The 18,249-nt window shown below is 43.3% G+C and overlaps 1 protein-coding gene across 4 annotated transcripts in view; it reads right to left on the bottom strand.

The window, feature by feature from the left end:
- LOC140211462 (serine protease 33-like) overlaps window positions 1-18,249 on the bottom strand; it is a 140,798-nt gene that overhangs the window by 50,602 nt on the left and 71,947 nt on the right. For 2 of the 4 annotated variants that reach the window (XM_072281160.1, XM_072281164.1), the window contains one exon: window positions 720-791. The exons of the other annotated variants lie outside the window; for them this stretch is intronic. In XM_072281160.1, coding sequence (XP_072137261.1) covers window positions 720-791 — 72 coding nt within the window. The remainder of the gene's footprint in view (window positions 1-719; window positions 792-18,249) is intronic. 4 annotated transcript variants of the gene reach the window in all.

Below are 18,249 nucleotides of genomic sequence, written 5' to 3'. Positions count from 1 at the left end.
TGCAAGTTCCGTTTATTTCCATCAGGTAGACAGGGTTGTAAAAAAGGCTTTTGGCATCCTGGCATTCATAAATCGAAGTATTGAGTATAGGAGTTGGGATGTTATGGTGAGGTTGTATAAGACATTGGTGAGGCCAAATTCGGAGTATTGTGTGCAGTTCTGGTTACCTAACTATAGGAAGGATATCACTGAGATTAAAAGAGTGCAGAGAAGATTTACTAGGATGTTGCCGGGTCTTCAGGAGTTGAGTTACAGGGAAAGATTGAACAGGTTACGACTTTATTCCTTGGAGCGTAGAAGAATGAGGGGGGATTTGATCGAGGTTTACAAAATTATGAGGGGTATATACAGTGTAAATGCGAGTAGGCTCTTTCCACTTAGATTAGGAGAGGTAAATACGAGAGGACATGGCTTTAGGGTGAAAGGAGAAAGGTTTAAGGGGAACATTAGGGGGAACTTCTTCACTCAGAGAGTGATGGGAGTGTAGAACAAGCTGCCATCTGACGTAGTAAATGTGGGCTCACTCTTAAGTTTTAAGAATAAATTGGATAGATACATGCATGGGAGAGGTCTGGAGAGTTATGGACTGGGTGCAGGTCAATGGGACTAGCAGAATAAAGTTTCAGCACAGACTAGAAGGGCCAAATGGCCTGTTTTCTATGGTTCTATTTACCATAATCTCGATTTACGGAAATATTGAGGTAAAATTTCAATCTTACTTGGTGATTCCTCCTTCGATGTAAGCATGTCTGGTATTTCCGTGGTAGTTGTGGCACCTGAGTTTTGTATAGCTGATATATTTGTGGAAAATGCAAAAAAAATATAATCAGAGAAATGGAAAATTATCTGAACCTTCCACCAGCCTTTCAAAATCCATTAGTTTCAAAGTAAATATGCAAAAAGATAGGTCTGGTCCAGGTGTTGAGATTCTAAATTGGAGAAAGGCCAATTGTAATGGTATCAGAAACCATCAGACAAATCTGTAGTGGGACAGGCAGTTCTCTGGCAAAAGTGTGCATGGTTAGTGAGAGACCTGCAAAAATGAAATTTGAGAGAACAAAGTTTTTATGTGCCTGTCAGAATAAAAGGTAAAGATATCAGGTGTAGGGAGGCTTGGTTTTCAAGAGATGTCGAGGCCCTGGTTAAGGAAAAAAGGAGGTGCATTGCTGGTATAGGCAAGTAGGAACAGATGGAGTGCTTATGAAGTATAAGAAATGCAGGAGAACACTTAAGAAAAAAATCAAGAAGACTTAAAAAAGGCATGAGTTTGCCCTAGCAAACACGGTAAAGGCAATCCTAAGTGATTCTACTGATATGTTAAGAGTAAAATTGGTCCTCTGAAAGATCAGAAAGATAGTCTATGTGTGTAGCCAAAAGAGATGGGGAGATCTTAAATAATTTTTCCACATGTGTATTTACTCAGGAGAAGGACAGAGTCTACAGAAGTGAGGCAAAGCAGCATCAACTTCATGAACCCTCTACAGATCACAGAGAAAGAGTCATTTGGAGTCCTGAGGCAAATTAAGGCATGGATAAATCCCCAAGGCCTGACAAGGTGTTCCCTCAGACTCTATAGGAGGCAAGTGCAGAAATTGCCGTAGCCCTAGCAGAGATATTTAAAACATCTTAGTGACAAGGTAGGTACCAGAGGATTGGAGGATAGCCAATGTTCTTCCACTGTTCAAGAAAATCTCTAAAGATTAAACCAGGAAACTATAGGCCAGTGAGTCTGAGATCAGTGGTTGGAAAGTTATTGGAAGGTATTCTGAGGGACTGGATGTATAAGTATTCGGATAGACATGAACTGATTAAGGATAGTTAGCATGGCTTTGTGTGTGATAGGTCATGTCTAACCAATCTTACAGACTTTTTCGAGGAAGTTACCAGGAAAGTTGATGAAGGCAAGGCAATGGATGTTGTCTCATGGACCTTAGTAAGGCATTTGACAAGGTCTTGCATAGAAGGTTTGTTAAGAAGGTTGAGTTGCTCAGTATTCAAGATTAGGTAGTAAACTGGATCAGACATCGGCTTTGTGGAGAAACTAGAGAATGGCAGTAGATGGTTGCCTTGACTGGAGGCCTGTGACTAGTGGCGTGCCCCAGGGATTGGAATTGGGTCTGTTGTAGTTTGTCATCTATATCAACCATCTGGGTGATAGTGTGATTCACTGAATCAGCAAATTTGCGGCTGATACGAAGATAGGGTGTGAAGTTGACAGTGAGGAAGGCTTATAGAGGAATCTGGGCCAGTTGGAAAAGTGGGCTGAAAATTGGCAGATGGAATTTAATGCAGAAAAGTGCAAGGTGTTCCACTTCAATAAGACCAACCAGGGTAGGTCTTACACAGTGACTGGTAGGACACTCAGGTGTGTGGTAGAACAGGGTGATCTGGGAATACAGGTCCAAAATTAGTTTTAAAGTGGCGTCACAGGTTGATAGGGTTGTAAAGAAATCTTTTGGCATGTTGGACTTTATAAATCAAACTCTTGAGTACAGGAGATGATATGTTATGTTGAAGTTGTTTAAGACATTGGTGAGGCCTAATTTGGAGTATTGTGTGCAATTTTGGTCACCTACGTACAGGAGAGATGTAAATAAAGTTGAAAAAGTACAAAGAAAATTTACAAGGATATTGTTGGATGTGGAGGACCTGAGCTATAAGGAAAGATTGAATTGTTTATGATTCTATTCCTTGGAATGTAGAAAATTGAGAGCAGATTTGATAGAGGTATACAAAATTATGAGAGGTATAGATAGGGTAAATAGAAGCAGGCTTTTTTTCACTGAGGTTGGGTGGGACTACAACCAAAGGTCATGGGTTAAGGGTGAAAGGTTTAAGAAAAACCTCTTCTCTCAGAGGGCCATGAGAGTGTGGTGTGAGCTGCCAGCACAAGTGGTGCATGCAAGCTCTATTTATGTTTAAGTGAAATAGTTTTGATAGATACATGGATGGTAGGGGTATGGAGAGCGGTGATGCTGCTGTAGGTCAATGGGAGTATGCAGTTCAAATGGTTCAGCATAAACTAGATGGACTGATGGTCTTGTTTCTGTGCTGTACTTCCCTATGGCTCTATTCATGTAGAGACACTCCTCCCTCCTTTTTAAGAACATAAGAACTTAGGAAATAGGAGCAGGAGTAGGCCATCTGGCCCATTGAGCCTGCTCTGCCATTAAATAAGATCATGGCTGATCTGTCTGTAAACTCAGCTCCATCTACCTGCCTTTTCCCTATAACCCTTAATTCCCTTACTATGTAAAAATCTATCTAACTGTATCTTAAATATATTTAGCGAAGAAGCCTCAACTGCTTCCCTGGGCAGAGAATGCCATAGATTTGCCACTCTCTGGGAAAAACAGTTTCTCCTCACCTCCGTCCTAAATCTTCTCCCCTGAATCTTGAGGCAATGTCCCCTAGTTCTAGTCTCACCTACCAATGGGTCTGCACAATTTCTTGTGTCTCTCCTTCTCCATCGCTCTGCATTTTTTCTTCTGTCATTCCTTCATCCAATTCCTTTCTGAAAGTTACTATTGATTTCGCAATTTTTCTAGACGGTGCAGTCCAGATTATAACAAATGCCAAGTTTGTTGGTCTCAGGTAAGAATGGATATTTTTGCTTGTTAATCAAGAGACGCTGTTTCTCAGAGTATAGTTATCGTGGCTTGGCAAGGAAATGGTGGTTACTTTCCTATTTTCTTGTTTACATTTCCAGCACAAAGAAAGAAAATCCAATGTTCACAATTAGCATAGAAGCACAGTAACCTTTCTTTTCCAAAATTTCATTATGAACAGTTCTGTAAATGGTTGATTAACTTCAGGTTTAATACCAGAGGCCATGCATTGAAGATGAGAGGGTGTTGGTCCAAAGAAGATGTGAGGGGTAAGTTTTTACTCAGAGAGGCGAGGATGCCTGGAATATGCTGCCTCATATGATGATAGAGGTAAATACATTGGAAGCTTTGAAGAGATGTTTGGATAGACACATGGAAGATGGTCTGTACATTACCAGAAAACCAGGTATGACTTGTGAACAGCTATTTCAGGGGCAAAGAGACAATTTTGAATGAGGTTGGAGGTGACATTGGATGCATGGCAACTCTGGCAGGTTTGGAAGACATTACTTCCTGCAAAGCAAAACCCAATAGCATGAATGCCAGTGATACTTCACTACCAGATGAACTCAACGCCTTTTATGCCCGCTTTAAAAGGGAGAACACAACTACAGCTGTGAAGATCCCTGCTGCAGCTGGTAATCCTGTGATCTCTGTCTCAGAGGCCGATGTTAGGCTGTCTTTAAAGAGAGTGGACCCTTGCAAGGTGGAAGGCCTCGATGGAGTATTTGATAAGGCTCTGCAAACTTGTTGCAACCGACTGGCGGGAGTATTCAAGGACATTTTCAACCTCTCACTGCTACGGGCGGAAGTTCCCAATTTGCTTCAAAAAAGTAACAATTATACCAGTGCCTAAGATGAATAATGTGAGCTGCCTTAATGACTATTGCCTGGTATCACTCACATCCACGGTGATGAGATGTTCTGAGAGGTTAGTCGTGATTAGACTGAACTCCTGCCTCAGCAAGGACCTGGACCCACTGCAATTTGCCTATTGCCACAGTAGGTCAACGGCAGATGTAATCTCAATGGCTCTTCACATGCTTTAGACCACCTGGACAACACAAACACCTATGTCAGGATGCTGTTCATCGAATATAGCTCAGCATCTAACACCATCATTCTCATAAGTCTGATGATAAGTTATAGAACCTGGGCCTCTGTAGCTCCCTCTGCAATTGGATCCTTGACTTCCTAACTGGAAAACCACAATCTGTGTGGATTGGTGATAACAACTCCTCCTCACTGACGATCACATCAGGGCTGTGTGCTTAGCCCACTACTCTACTCTCGATATACCCTGACTGTGTGTCTAGGCATAGCTCAAATACCATCTATAAATTTGCTGATGATATAACCATGGTTGGTAGAATCTCAGATGGAGATGAGAGGGTGTACAGGAGCAAGATATACCAGCTAGTGGAGTGGTGTTGCAGAAACAACCTGGCACTCAATGTCAGTAAGACGAAAGAGCTGATTGTGGACTTCAGGAAGGGTAAGACGAGGGAACACATACCAATCCTCATAGAGGGATCAGAAGTGGAGGGAGTGAACAGTTTCAAATTCCTGGGTGTCAAGATCTCTGAGGATCTAACCCGGTCCCAACATATCGATGCAACTATAAGGCAGGCAAGACAGCGGCTATACTTCATTAGGAGTTTGAAGAGATTTGGTATGTCAACAAATACACTCAAAAACTTCTATAGGTGTACTGTGGAGAGCATTCTGACAGGCTGCATCACTGTCTGGTATGGACAGGCTACTGCACAGGACCAAGAGAAGCTGCAGGGGGTTGTAAATTTAGTCAGCTCCATCTTGGGCACTACCCTACAAAGAACCCAGGACATCTTCAGGGAGCAGTGTCTCAGAAAGGCAGTGTCCATTATTAAGGACTTCCAGCACCCAGGGCATGTCCTTTTCTCACTGTTGCCATCAGGTAGGAGATACAGAACCCTGAAAGCACACACTCAGCGATTCAGGAACAGCTTCTTCCCCTCTGCCATCAGATTCCTAAATGGACATTGAACCCATGAACACTACCTCACTTTTTTAATATATATTATTTCTATTTATGAACGATTTTGAATCTATTCAACTTAAATATTCTGTAATTGATTTACTTTTTTATTTACATTTTTTCTTCTATGTTATGTATTGCATTGAATTGCTGCCGCTAAGTTTACAAATTTCACAATTACAATACATGCGGGTGATAATAAACCTGATTCTGGAGGGATATGGATAGTGTAGGTAGGAGCGATTAGCGTTTTGAGTGTTTTTGATTTGCTTTTTAGCTGGTTCAGCATAACGTTGTGGGTGAACGACCTGCTCCTGTGCTGTACTCTTCTATGTTTTATGTCCTAATGGTTTTGCCAAGCGGGTGATTAAAATCACTAATAAAGTAGCACACAAAATATACAGCCATGTTGCTCCTGCGTGACAATGTTCCAAATTTACAGAATCAGCATATTCTTTAAAAAGAATAATTCAACAGAAAATATGTGAGGAGGAATGTTAGAAAATTTAAAAGCTATGTATTATTTTCAATAATTAGTAAATGGATCAAATAATCACTAAATAGATCAAATGACCAAAAGCACAAGTGGATCGTCACTGTGAACTTACACTGATAAGAGGTTGCCTCCTTTTGAACCTTTGGCTTCTCTTCTGCGAGAAAGACTATCAGGCAAATAGAACTCAAGACTATAAAGGTTCACTTTTTAAGACCAGGGACTATTGCAAGCAGTGCTTGTTTTGACTCCTCCAAGTACAGGAGACACGAATTCTCATCTGTATCACGTGGCACTTTGGTTTAATAAACACTTTATTATTGTTCTGTGAAATTTATTTTCTCAGGCCTCATTGGTGAAAGCCGCACTTTGTGGCAGCTTTTGGAGTTTGAATTGTGCCCAATCAGTGAACGGGAGCATGGGACAAAGAGGCAACTTCATGCAGGTCTGTGATTGAAGGTTAAAAAATAACGCTTTATGGCAATTTTTGGAGTTTGAACTGTGCCAATCAGTGAATGGGATTCATTAGCAAGGGCAAATAAAAATAAGGCAGGAACATGCAGACCAGCCATTGTTGGAGTGGGCCTGTGTTAGAGTGGGGAGGCTTTGGCTTATCAGGCTTAGGTGAGATCAGGCTTGGATGAGGTAAGTATTCAAATTCAAGTTTAATTATCATTCAGCCATTATGTACATGAACACTGCAAAATGAAGCAGCATTTCTCTGGGCCAAGTTGTATTACACATACAGTACAAGGCACTCAGCATATTCAAGGTAGCGAGCACACATACAGTCATGCAAAAAGAAAAAATATGTATAGCTCAAGTCCCTCAGTGACATGCCCCGCAAATTGATAGTTCAGTTTCCGGCAGTCCACTGACAAACACACACACACACAATCCAGTTTGTCATTCCACCAATTGAACACTGGAGGGAGCACTGACGGGAGAGGACAGCTCGCAACTGAGCACGGACACCACACTACCGGACACCACACTACTCCGCCTCTGGCATCTCCTCTCTTGGACTGCAGCAATATGCAAGCCCGTGGCTTGAGACCTAGTCCTTGCTACAAACCGAGGCCACGTAGCTCTCCTGCCATCTGTCGCACCACCAAACAAGAGAAACAGGCCTGCAACATCTTACATCATCAATCTTCACGAGGGTCCTATTGCAAGAGAAACGTCTAAGGCAATCACCCACAGTCATACTGCATGCCACCTTCGTGCACCACCTCTGATGCCTTTGATGCCTTCCTGTAGCAGGCAGCAACATGGCCTGCACCATCCAGCTCCTCCGTCAGTGAGCAGATCACTGATGGGGTAGACCTGGTTTGTCCTGTGATTGCAAAGAATGGCAAATAAAGAAGAAGAAAGACACTTTTGGTTGGCCCCTGAGAGGTCGCTGTGTCCAACCATGCCATCATTTTACCAGAAGGATCTGCTCTTTTCTTCTTCTTTATTCTTCATTCTTCGTCTGTTAAGGCACAGTTAGTGCTGTGAAAATGTCTCCAGGGTCTCTATTGTCTTCTTTGTGTGAGATATGGGAGTTCTGGGAGACCTCCAGTCTCCCAGATAATCACATCTGTACCAGGTGCACCAAGCAGCAGCTCCTCAAAGAACATGTTAAGGAATTGGAGCTGCAGCCTGATGACCTACTAGATACTCTAGTAGATATACTTCTTCTGAACACGTATCACTGTAATCCACAACCCGTATTTTCTCTTTAAGGGATGTACTTTTGAACTGACTAAACAAACTGGTGCTTTTGTGATCTCCTAGGGGAATCAGCAAACTAGACTCTCCAAAGTGTCATTAAGACCATTGCTGGGGCGGATGCTGATGGTGAATGATGAACCTGTTCTTGGCTCCATTACTCTGTGCCAATTAAAGCATTGAGCAAGATTACAATCATCAGGACTGAAAGTGGAAAATGAACAGATGTTCAGCGCTGTCTGCATGTGTTTGAACGGTCTCACTCTCTTCTTGCTACAATCATTGGGAAGGGGGTCCAGGATGTTGTGTTCAGTATGAGGGAGAGTGCAGAGCAGCGTGAAAGTGATTCAACTAAACTTCATTGATAACACTGCTTATACAGTATGTGAATTTCTCCCATGTGGGAGTAGTTAACTGAGTAACATAGGATTAACCCATTAGCTACCACAATAACTGCCCTTATTGAAAAAAAAGAAAACTTAGGTATGTACTTCTTGTCTATAGAACTATATTGAAATTATAGTCACTGAAATTGACAAACAATTCCAGTACGTGCTGCTGGACTATTGATCCCTTGGTGAATTGGTCTTAAACCAAAAAGCACCTCCTCCCTCACTACCATCCAGGACTCTCTTTAACAGTACTTCCAGGTGAGGTGACACTTCACTTGTGAGTCTGTTGGGGTCATTTACTGTATTCGGTGCTCCCAGTGTGGCCTCCTGTATATCGGTGAATCCCAATGTAGATTGGGAGACTGCTTCGTTGAGCACCAAAGCTCCATCCTCCAGAACAGGCAGGATCTCCCAGTGGCCACTCATTTTAATTCCACTTTCCATTCCCATTCTGATATGTCCATCCACAGCCTCCTCCACTGTCGTGCTGAGGCCACACTTAGGTTGGAGGAACAACACCTTATATTCTATCTGGGTAGCCTCCAACCTGACGGCATGAATGACTACTTCCCTGTAGCTCTAATCGAATATCTCCTCACTCTCCCGTACAATCCCAAGGTCATCCAGCTGCTGCTCCAGATCCCTAACACGGTCTTCAAAGAGCTGCAGCCAGTTACACTTCATGCAGATGTAGTTCCCTGGGAGACTATGGGTCTCCCAGGACTCCAACATCTGGCAGGAAGTACACGCAACAGCCATTTACTGCACTCGGTACAGTAAGAGAAAAAGGGAACCTTAAGAGCAACTTACCCTGTGCCAACACCTCTTTTGAAACAAGGCCTCCTTTGAACAAAAGCCTGGCTCTCCTACTCTCACCACTGGCCTACTTTCAACTACTCATCCTCCCACCCACCCCCAGTCCCTTCTGTATTTTGAAACAAGCGTAGCCAGCCTGCGAGAAACCTTGTTGCTATGGCCTGCTCCTGCTGCTAAATGGGTCGTCCAATCAGCTTGAAAATGTCTGCGTCTGCAATTTGCCATGGAAAGTCTGGGAATTCTGTGGGACAGAGAGGTTCATCATGATTTTTGTGCTGTTTCTGCACATTGCTTTACATGACCTCCCAGCTGTGTGCTCAGACCAGGCAAGCACATGGATTTCCTTACCCTTCGGTGACATCTTTCGATGCCTCAATGTCCTAGGTGGATTTGACTGATGATTTTGCTAAGCATGGAAGTTGGAATGAAGAGTCTGGAGAAAACCATCAAGAATGGTGAGTGTGTCTCCTTCAAGCCAGTGAGCTGCTTTTGGAACAGCTAGCTATCCATGCTCATAATATTGCATGCCCTTGCTGCAGATTTGAAACTTTTTCAACTCACTACAAATTTCATCCAGTTTACTTTGTGACGTAGGAAAGCTTTCACGTACCTGAGTTAAGTAGATGCTGGTATTTTCCATGAAGAGGCCAACCCCCCTCATCAACAGGTATATTATTTTGGATACCGTCGGGGGCGATGACCTAACAGAGGAAAGTCACAGTGGTCGGGTCTCTGGCTCTGAGTCTGCCTCTGTGACTCCGAAGTGAAAATGCACACTGTGGTGATAAGGGATTTGTTAGTTAAGGGAACGGACATGAGGTTCTGTGGGCAAGAATGAGATTCCAAGATGGCATGTTTCCTCTCAGGTATCAGGGTGTGGGATATCTCAGATCGAATCCTCAGCATTCTCAAGTAGGAGGGTGAATAGCCAGAAGTCATGGTCCATGCAGGAACTAATGACATGGATAGAACGAGACACAAGATTCTGAAAGGGAGTTCAGGGAGTTTCGTGCTCAGTTAAAGGGCAGGACATCCAGGGTTGTAATCTTAGGATTGCTACCTGTGCCATGTGCTTGTGAAGCCACAACTAGGAAGATTATACAGTTTAATATGTGGCTAAGGAGTTGGTGTAGGAGGCAGAGCATAAGATTTTTGGATAATTGGCTCTCTTCCAGGGAAGGTGGGAGCTGAACTTCCAGGGAAGAAGGGGCGCTTTGCACCTGAACTGGAGGGGGACTAATATCCAAGCAGGAAGGTTTGTGAATGCTACATGGTGGCACTTAAACTAGAGTTGCAGGGGGATGGGAACTAGAGTGCCAGAGCAGTTAGCGAAGAGTTTGTGGAGGCAGATAAGACCTTGTTTGTGTAAGACTTCAAGTCAAGTCAAGTCAAGTCAAGTCAAGTCAAGTCGCTTTTATTGTCATTTCAACCATAACTGCTGGTACAGTACACAATAAAAATGAAACAACGTTCCTCCAGGACTATGGTGCTACATGAAACAACACAAAACTACACTAGACTTCAGACCGACACAGGACTACATAAAGTGCACAAAACAGTGCAAGACAGTCCAATAATTCATAAACAAAACAATAGGCACAGTAAAGGACAAATTACAATATAATAATAAATGATGTAAATGTAAATGTAAACAATGTAAGCAATGTCAAAAATTGCAAAGGGAGTGGAGTGGTGTTCAGTTGAGTGTGTGTGTGTGTGTGTGTGTGTGTGTGTGTGTAGGTTGGTATCAGTCCAGGCTCTGGGTATTGAGGAGTCTAATGGCTTGGGGGAAGACACTGTTACACAGTCTGGCCGTGACAGCCCAAATGCTTTGGTACCTTTTGCCAGATGGCAGGAGGGAGAAGAGTTTGTATGAAGGGTGCGTGGGGTCCTTCACAATGCTGTTAGCTCTGCGGATGCAGCGTGTGGTGTAAATGTCTATGATGGCGGGAAGAGAGACCCTGATGATCCCTTCAGCTGACCTCACTATCCACTGCAGGGTCTTGCGATCCAAGATGGTGCAATTTCCGAACCAGGCAGTGATGCAGCTGCTCAAGATGCTCTCAGTACAACCTCTGTAGAATGTGGTGAGGATGGGGTGTGGAAGATGGACTTTTATAGACAATAGACAATAGACAATAGGTGCAGGAGTAGGCCATTCGGCCCTTTGAGCCAGCACCGCCATTCACTGTGATCATGGCTGATCATCCACAATCAGTATCCAGTTCCCGCCTTATCCCCATAACCTTTGATTCCGCTATCTCTAAGAGCTCTATCCATCTCTTTCTTGAAAGCATCCAGAGACTTGGCCTCCACAGCCTTCTGGGGCAGAGCATTCCATATATCCACCATTCTCTGGGTGAAAAAGTTTTTCCTCAACTCCGTTCTAAATGGCCTACCCCTTATTCTTAAACTGTGGCCTCTGGTTCTGGACTCACCCATCAGCGGGAACATGCTTCCTGCTTGCAGCGTGTCCAATCCTTTAATGATCTTATATGTTTCAATAAGATCCCCTCTTAGCCTTCTAAATTCCAGTGGATACAAGCCCAGTCACTCCAATCTTTCGACATATGACAGTCCCGCCATCCCGGGAATTAACCTTCTGAACCTATGCTGCACTCCCTCAATAGCAAGAATATCCTTTCTCAAATTTGGAGACCAAAACTGCACACAGTACTCCAGGTGTGGTCTCACCAGGGCCCTGTACAGCTGCAGAAGGACCTCTTTGCTCTTATACTCAATTCCCCTTGTTATGAAGGCCAACATGCCATTAGCTTTCTTCACTGCCTGCTGTACTTGCATGCTTGCTTTCAGTGACTGATGTACAAGAAAACCTAGATCTCGTTGTACTTCCCCTTTTTCTAACTTGACTCCATTTAGATAATAATCTGCCTTCCCGTTCTTACCACCAAAGTGGATAACCTCACATTTATCCACACTAAACTGCATCTGCCATGCATCTGTCCACTCACTCAGCCTGTCCAAGTCACCCTGCATTCTCATAACATCCCCCTCACATTTCACACTGCCACCCAGCTTTGTGTCATTGGCAAATTTGCTAATGTTACTTTTAATTCCCTCATCTAAATCATTAATATATATTGTAAACAGCTGCGGTCCCAGCACTGAACCCTGCAGTACCCCACTGGTCACCGCCTGCCATTCCGAAAGGTACCCGTTAATCGCGACTGTTTGTTTTCTGTCAGCCAGCCAACTTTCTCAGCCTTCTCAGCAAGTAGAGACGCTGCTGGACTTTCTTTGCTATGGAGCTGGTGTTGAGGGACCAGGTGAGATTCTCCGCCAGGTGAACACCAAGAAATTTGGTGCTCTTAACGATCTCTACAAAGGAGCCGTCAATGTTCAGCAGAGTGTGGTCGCTCTGTGCTGTCCTGAAGTCAACAACCATCTCTTTTGTTTTGACAAAGTTAGGAATCAATAGGTTGAGCATGGTACGACTAGGTCCTGAGCTGCGTATATTTCAATGCAAGAAGTGTCGTAGGAAAGGCGGATAATAGTGCTGAATATGAGGTAGTTGGTTTACAAACAGAGGCAATGTGTAGTGAAGGGAGGCTGTTGATAGGGTGAAATCACAGTCAACCAGATAAGTTGCAATATGTAAGGTGGACCAAATCGAAAGGGGTGAATACAGGACTGAAAGTGTTGTATCTGAATGCACGCAGTGTATGGAATAAGGGAGAAGAACTTGCACACAGTTGCAGGTATGATGTTGTAGACATCATGGCTATAAGGTTATAGCTGGGAGCTTAATGTCCAAGCATACACATTGTATCGAAAGGATAAGCAGGAAGGCAGAGGGGGCAGTGTTGCTGTGTTGCTATAAAATGAAATCAAATCATTATAATGAGGTGACAAAGGGTCGTAAGGTGTTGAATCAAGATAGAGCTAAGGAACTGCAAGGGCAAAATGTCCTTGATGGAAGTTGTATACAGACCCCCAAACAGCAGTAAGGTTGTGGCCTACAAATTACAATGAGAGATAGGAAATGCATGTCAAAAGGGCAATGTTACAAGAGTGATGGGGGATTTTAATATGCAGGTAGATAGGGAAAATCAGGTTGGTGCTGAATTATGGGGGTGGGGGGACGAGGATTTTCTAAGAGTACCTACGAGGTGGCTTTTTAGAGCAGCTCATGGTTAAGCCCACCAGAGGACCAGCTATTCTGGATTGGGTGTCGTGCAATAAACCACAAATGATTAGAGAGCTTAAGGGAAAAGAACCCTGAGGAGCAAGTGATTATAAGATGATCAAATTCACGCTGAAATTTGAAAAGCAGAAGCTAAAGTCAGGTGTATCAGTATTACAGTGGATTAAAGGGAATTACAGAGGCATGAGAGAGGAGTTGGCCAAAATTGATTGGAAAAGAACACTGGCAGGGATGACGGTAGAGCAGCAAAGACTGGATTTCTGGAAGCAATTCAGAAGGCACAGGATATATACATTCCAAAGAGGAAGAAGAATTCTTAAGGAAAGATGACATAACCATGGCTAACAAGAAAAATCAAAGCCAACATAAAAGACAAAGTGAGGGCATATAGTAGAGCAAAACTAGTGTGAAGTTAGAGGATTGGAAGCTTTTAAAAACCAACAGAGGGCAACTAAAATGGTCATTAAGAAGGTAAAGATAGAATATGAAAGTAAGCTAGCCAATAATAGTAAAGAGGATACCAAAAGTTTCTTCAGGTCCATAAAGTGTAAAAGAGAGGTGAGAGTAGATGTCGGATTGCTGGAAAATGTCACTGGAGAGGTAGTAATGGGGGACAATAGGATAACGGATGAACTGAATAAGTATTTTGCATCAGTTTTTACTGTGGAAAATACTAGGTTGAAGTTCCAGATCTCAGGTGGCATGAAGTGTGTGAAGTTACCATAACTAGGGAGAAGGTCCTTGGGACCTTCAGACTGAAAGGTCTGAAGGTAGATATGTCACCTGGATCAGATGGTGTACATCCCAGAGTTCTGAAAGAGGTGGCTGAAGAGATCGTGGAGGCATTAGTAATGATCTTTCAAAAATCTGGAATGGTTCCGAAACATTGGAAATTGCAAATGTCACTCCACTGTTCAAGAAGGGAGAGGGGCAGAAGAAAGGAAGCTATAGTTCAGTTAGTCTGACCTCAATAGCTGGGAAGATGTTAGATTCAATTATTAAGGATGAGGTCTCAGGGTACTTGGAGGCACATGATAAAATAGGCCATATTCAGCATGGTTTCATCAAATAAAATCTTGTTTGACAAATCTGTTGGAATTCTTTGAAGAAATAACAAGCACGATAGAGAAAGGAGAATTGGTTGATGTTGCATACTTGGATTTTCAGAAGGCCTTTGACAAGCTGCCACAACTGAGGGGGCTTAAGAAGCTATGAGCCCATGATATTACAAAAAAGATTCTAGCATGGATAAAGCAGTAGCTGGCTGGCAGGAGACAAAGTGTGAGAATAAAGGGAGCCTTTTCTGTCTGGCTGCTGGTGATGAGTGATGTTCCACAGGGGTCTGTGTTTGGACCGATTATTTTTTTATTATATGTCAACAATTTGGTTGATAGAATTGATGGCTTCGTTCCAAAATTTACAGATGATATGAAGATTGGTGGAGGGGAAGGCTGTTAAGAGGAGGTAGAGAGGCTACAGAAGGATGTGGACAGATTAGGGGAATGGGCAAAGAAATGGCAGATGGAAAACAGTTTCAGGAGGTGTATGGTCATGCACTTTGGTAGAAGAAATAAAAGGGCAGTCTACTAAATGGAGAGAAAATACAAAAAACAGAGGTGCAAAGGGACTTGGCAGTCCTTGTGCAGGATTCCCTAAACGTTAATTTGCAGGATGTGTAAGTGGGTGCATTTGGCAAATGTGGTGTTAGCATTATTTTCAAGAGGTCTACAATATAAAAGCAAGGATGTAACATTGCGACTTTATAAAGCATTGGTGAAGCCTCACTTGGAGTATTGTGAGCAGGTTTGGGCCCCTTACCTTAGAAAGGATGTGCTGGAACTGGAGAGGGTTAAAAAGAGTTTCACAAAAATGAATCCAGAATTGGGGCTTTTCATATGAAGTGAGTTTAATGGCTTATTCACCAGAATTCAGAAGAATGAGGAGGACCTCATTGAAACAAAAAGAAAAGAAAAGCTTACAAAAGGTTCAAAAAATTATGTAATGATAGAGATCTAGAAGATTATAAGGCTAGCAGGAAGGAGTTTAAGATTGAAATTAGGAGAGTCAGAAGGGTCATGAGAAGACCTTGACGAGCAGGATTAAAGAAAACCCCAACGCATTCTACAAATATGTGAAGAGCAAGAGGATAAGACGTGAGAGAATAGGACCAATCAAGTGTGACATGGGAAAAGTGTGTATGGAACCAGAGAAGATAGCTGAGGCAGTTAATGAATATTTGCTTTTACGGAAAAGGATTTTGGTGATTGTAGGGATGACTTACAGCAGATTGAAAAGCTTGAGCATATAGACATTAAGAAAGAGGATGTGCTGGAGCTTTTGGAAAGCATCAAGTTGGATAAGTCTCCGGGACCGGACGAGATGTAACCCAGGCTACTGTAGGAGTGAAGGAGAAGATTGCTGAGCCTCTGGCAATAAATTTTGCATCATCAATGGGGACAGGAGAGGTTCCGGAGGATTGGAAGGTTGCAGATGTTGTTCCTTTATTCAAGAAAAGGAGTAGAGATAGCCCAGGAAATTCAAGACCAGTGAGTCTTACTCCAGTGGTTGGTAAGTTGATGGAAAAGATCCTGAGAGGCAGGATTTATGAACATTTGGAGAGGCATAATATGATTAGGAATAATCAGCATGGCTTTGTCAAAGGCAGGTCGTGCCTTACAAGCCTGATTGAATTGTTTGAAAATGTGATTAAACATGTTGATGAAGGTAGAGCAGTAGATGTAGTGTATATAGATTTCAGCAAGGCATTTTATAAGGTACCCCCTGTAAGGCTTATTGAGAAAGGCTTGGGATCCAGGAGGACCTTGCTTTGTGGACCCAGAACTGGCTTGCCCACAGAAGCAAAGAGTAGTTGTAGACGGGTCATATTCTGCATGGAGGTCGGTGACCAGTGGTGTGCTTCAGGGATCTGTTCTGTGAACCCCTCTCTTCGTTATTTTTTTAATGACCTGGATGAGAAGGTGGAGGGATGGGTTAGTAAATTTGCTGATTACACAAAGGTTGTGGGTGTTGTGGATAGTGTGGAGGGCTGTCAGAGGTTACAACAGGACATTGATAGGACGCAAAACTGGGCTGAGAAGTGGCAGATGGAGTTCAACCCAGATAAGTGTGAGGTGCTTCTTTTTGGTAGGTCAAATATGACGGCAGAATATAGTATTAATGGTAAGACTCTTGGCAGTGTGGAGGATCAGAGGGATCTTGGGGTCCGAGTCCATAGGACACTCAAAGCAGCCGCGCAGGTTAACTCTGGTTAAGAAGGCATACGGTGCATTAGCCTTCATCAATCGTGGGATTGAGTTCAAGAGCTGAGAGGTAATGTTGCAGTTATATAGGACACTGGTCAGACCCCACTTGGAGTACTGTGCTCAGTTTGGTCGCCTCACTACTGGAAGGACGTGGAAACCATAGAAAGGGTGCAGAGGAGATTTACAAGGATGTTCCCTGAATTGGGGAGCATGCCTTATGAGAATAGGTTGGGTGAACTCGGCATTTTCTACTTAGAGCAACGGAGTATGAGAGGTGACCTGACAGAGGTGTGTAAGATAATGAGAAGCATTGATCATGTGGATAGTCAGAGGCTTTTCCCTAGGGCTGAAATGGCTGGCACAAGGGATCATAGTTTTAGGATGCTTGCAAGTAGGTGCAGAGGAGATGTCAGGGGTAAACTTTTTACGCAGAGAATAGTGAATGCGTGGAATGGGCTGCCAGTAATGGTGGTGGAGGTGGAGGAAAATTGGATTAGCCATAATGAAATGATGGACTGCCTCGATGGGCCAAATAGCCTAATTCTGTTCCAATATCTTATGGTCTTATGGTATTATGTTCAAAGTCATAACAGTATCGCATAAGCTTCATTCTGAATCTTTGCTGAAGTGGAGGTAAGTCATTCAAATGTTTCGAGTGGAGGAAGCTGATGAGAGGCTTGTGGACTGTTTCATATCGGAATTTAGTGCCTGCTAGGTAGCAGCTGAAGCATTCACAAGCACACACGAGTGCCAGTGTCCTTTTTCAATTTGAGTGTAACACTGTTCGGTAGGAGTCAGTGCCCTTGATGCATACGCCACCACACACCACTGCAGTTTTGCCTGAGCAATCTCCCTTGGTCAATGGAAGAGGTGTCTGCTGAGACCTTGGTTGCTTTGTTCGGATCAAAGAATGCCAGTATTGGTGGAGGGTTAAGCTCTGCTTTAAGTGATGAGAATGATTTCTGCTGTGGTGCGTCCAAGGTGCGAACATTTCTCTGAGAGAGGAGGCTATGCAGTGGCTTTGCCTTCTCTGCCAAATCTGGAATGAACGTTCCCAGCTGGTTTACCATGCCAAGGAAACTGCTGATCTTTGATGCATTCGAGAGTTGTTCCATGTTCCGAACTCCTGCCAGTCTGACTGAATCTCGTTGTACTCCCTCTGAGGACAGTTGGTGACCTAAGAACTTCATCTCCAACTTTGCAAAAATCCGCATTTCTTTTTCTTCAGGGAGAGTTCAGCCTGTTACAGTTTCTCCAAGGCAGCTTCCACTCTTTTGTCATGTTCCTTACTTGCACCTCTGAAGATGAGAATATCATCCATGAGGCAAACTATTACTTCCAATCCCTTCAAAATCTGGTTCATCCTCATCTGAAAGAATTCAGGGGCTGATGAGACACCAAAAGGAGTAGCTCGAAAGCATAGCATCCATATGGTCTAATAAAGATTGTGAGCTTCTGTTACTCAGGAGTTAAATGGATCTGCCAGAACCTTGAGTTTGCATGTCATTTGATGAAGAACTTTGCTCCACCCAGCCTGCTAAATGTATGCTCAACAGAGGGCAGAATAAACTTCTCCCATCTCACTGCATTATTCACTGTTGTTAGATCAACACAGATCCTCACTGTGCCATCTGACTTGGGGATAGGAACAATATCCACACATCTGTCAGTACGTCCTTTTACTCTAATTGTGATGTTAAGTGCCTCCATTCTCTCAAGTTTAGCTTTGACTTTGTTCACAAATGGGACTGGTATATGCCTTACTGTGGTCAGAGAGCAATG

Source organism: Mobula birostris, chromosome 17 (genome assembly GCF_030028105.1).
Source record: "Mobula birostris isolate sMobBir1 chromosome 17, sMobBir1.hap1, whole genome shotgun sequence".
Lineage (NCBI taxonomy): Eukaryota > Metazoa > Chordata > Chondrichthyes > Myliobatiformes > Myliobatidae > Mobula > Mobula birostris.
This window is presented reverse-complemented; position numbering and strand designations above follow the sequence as displayed.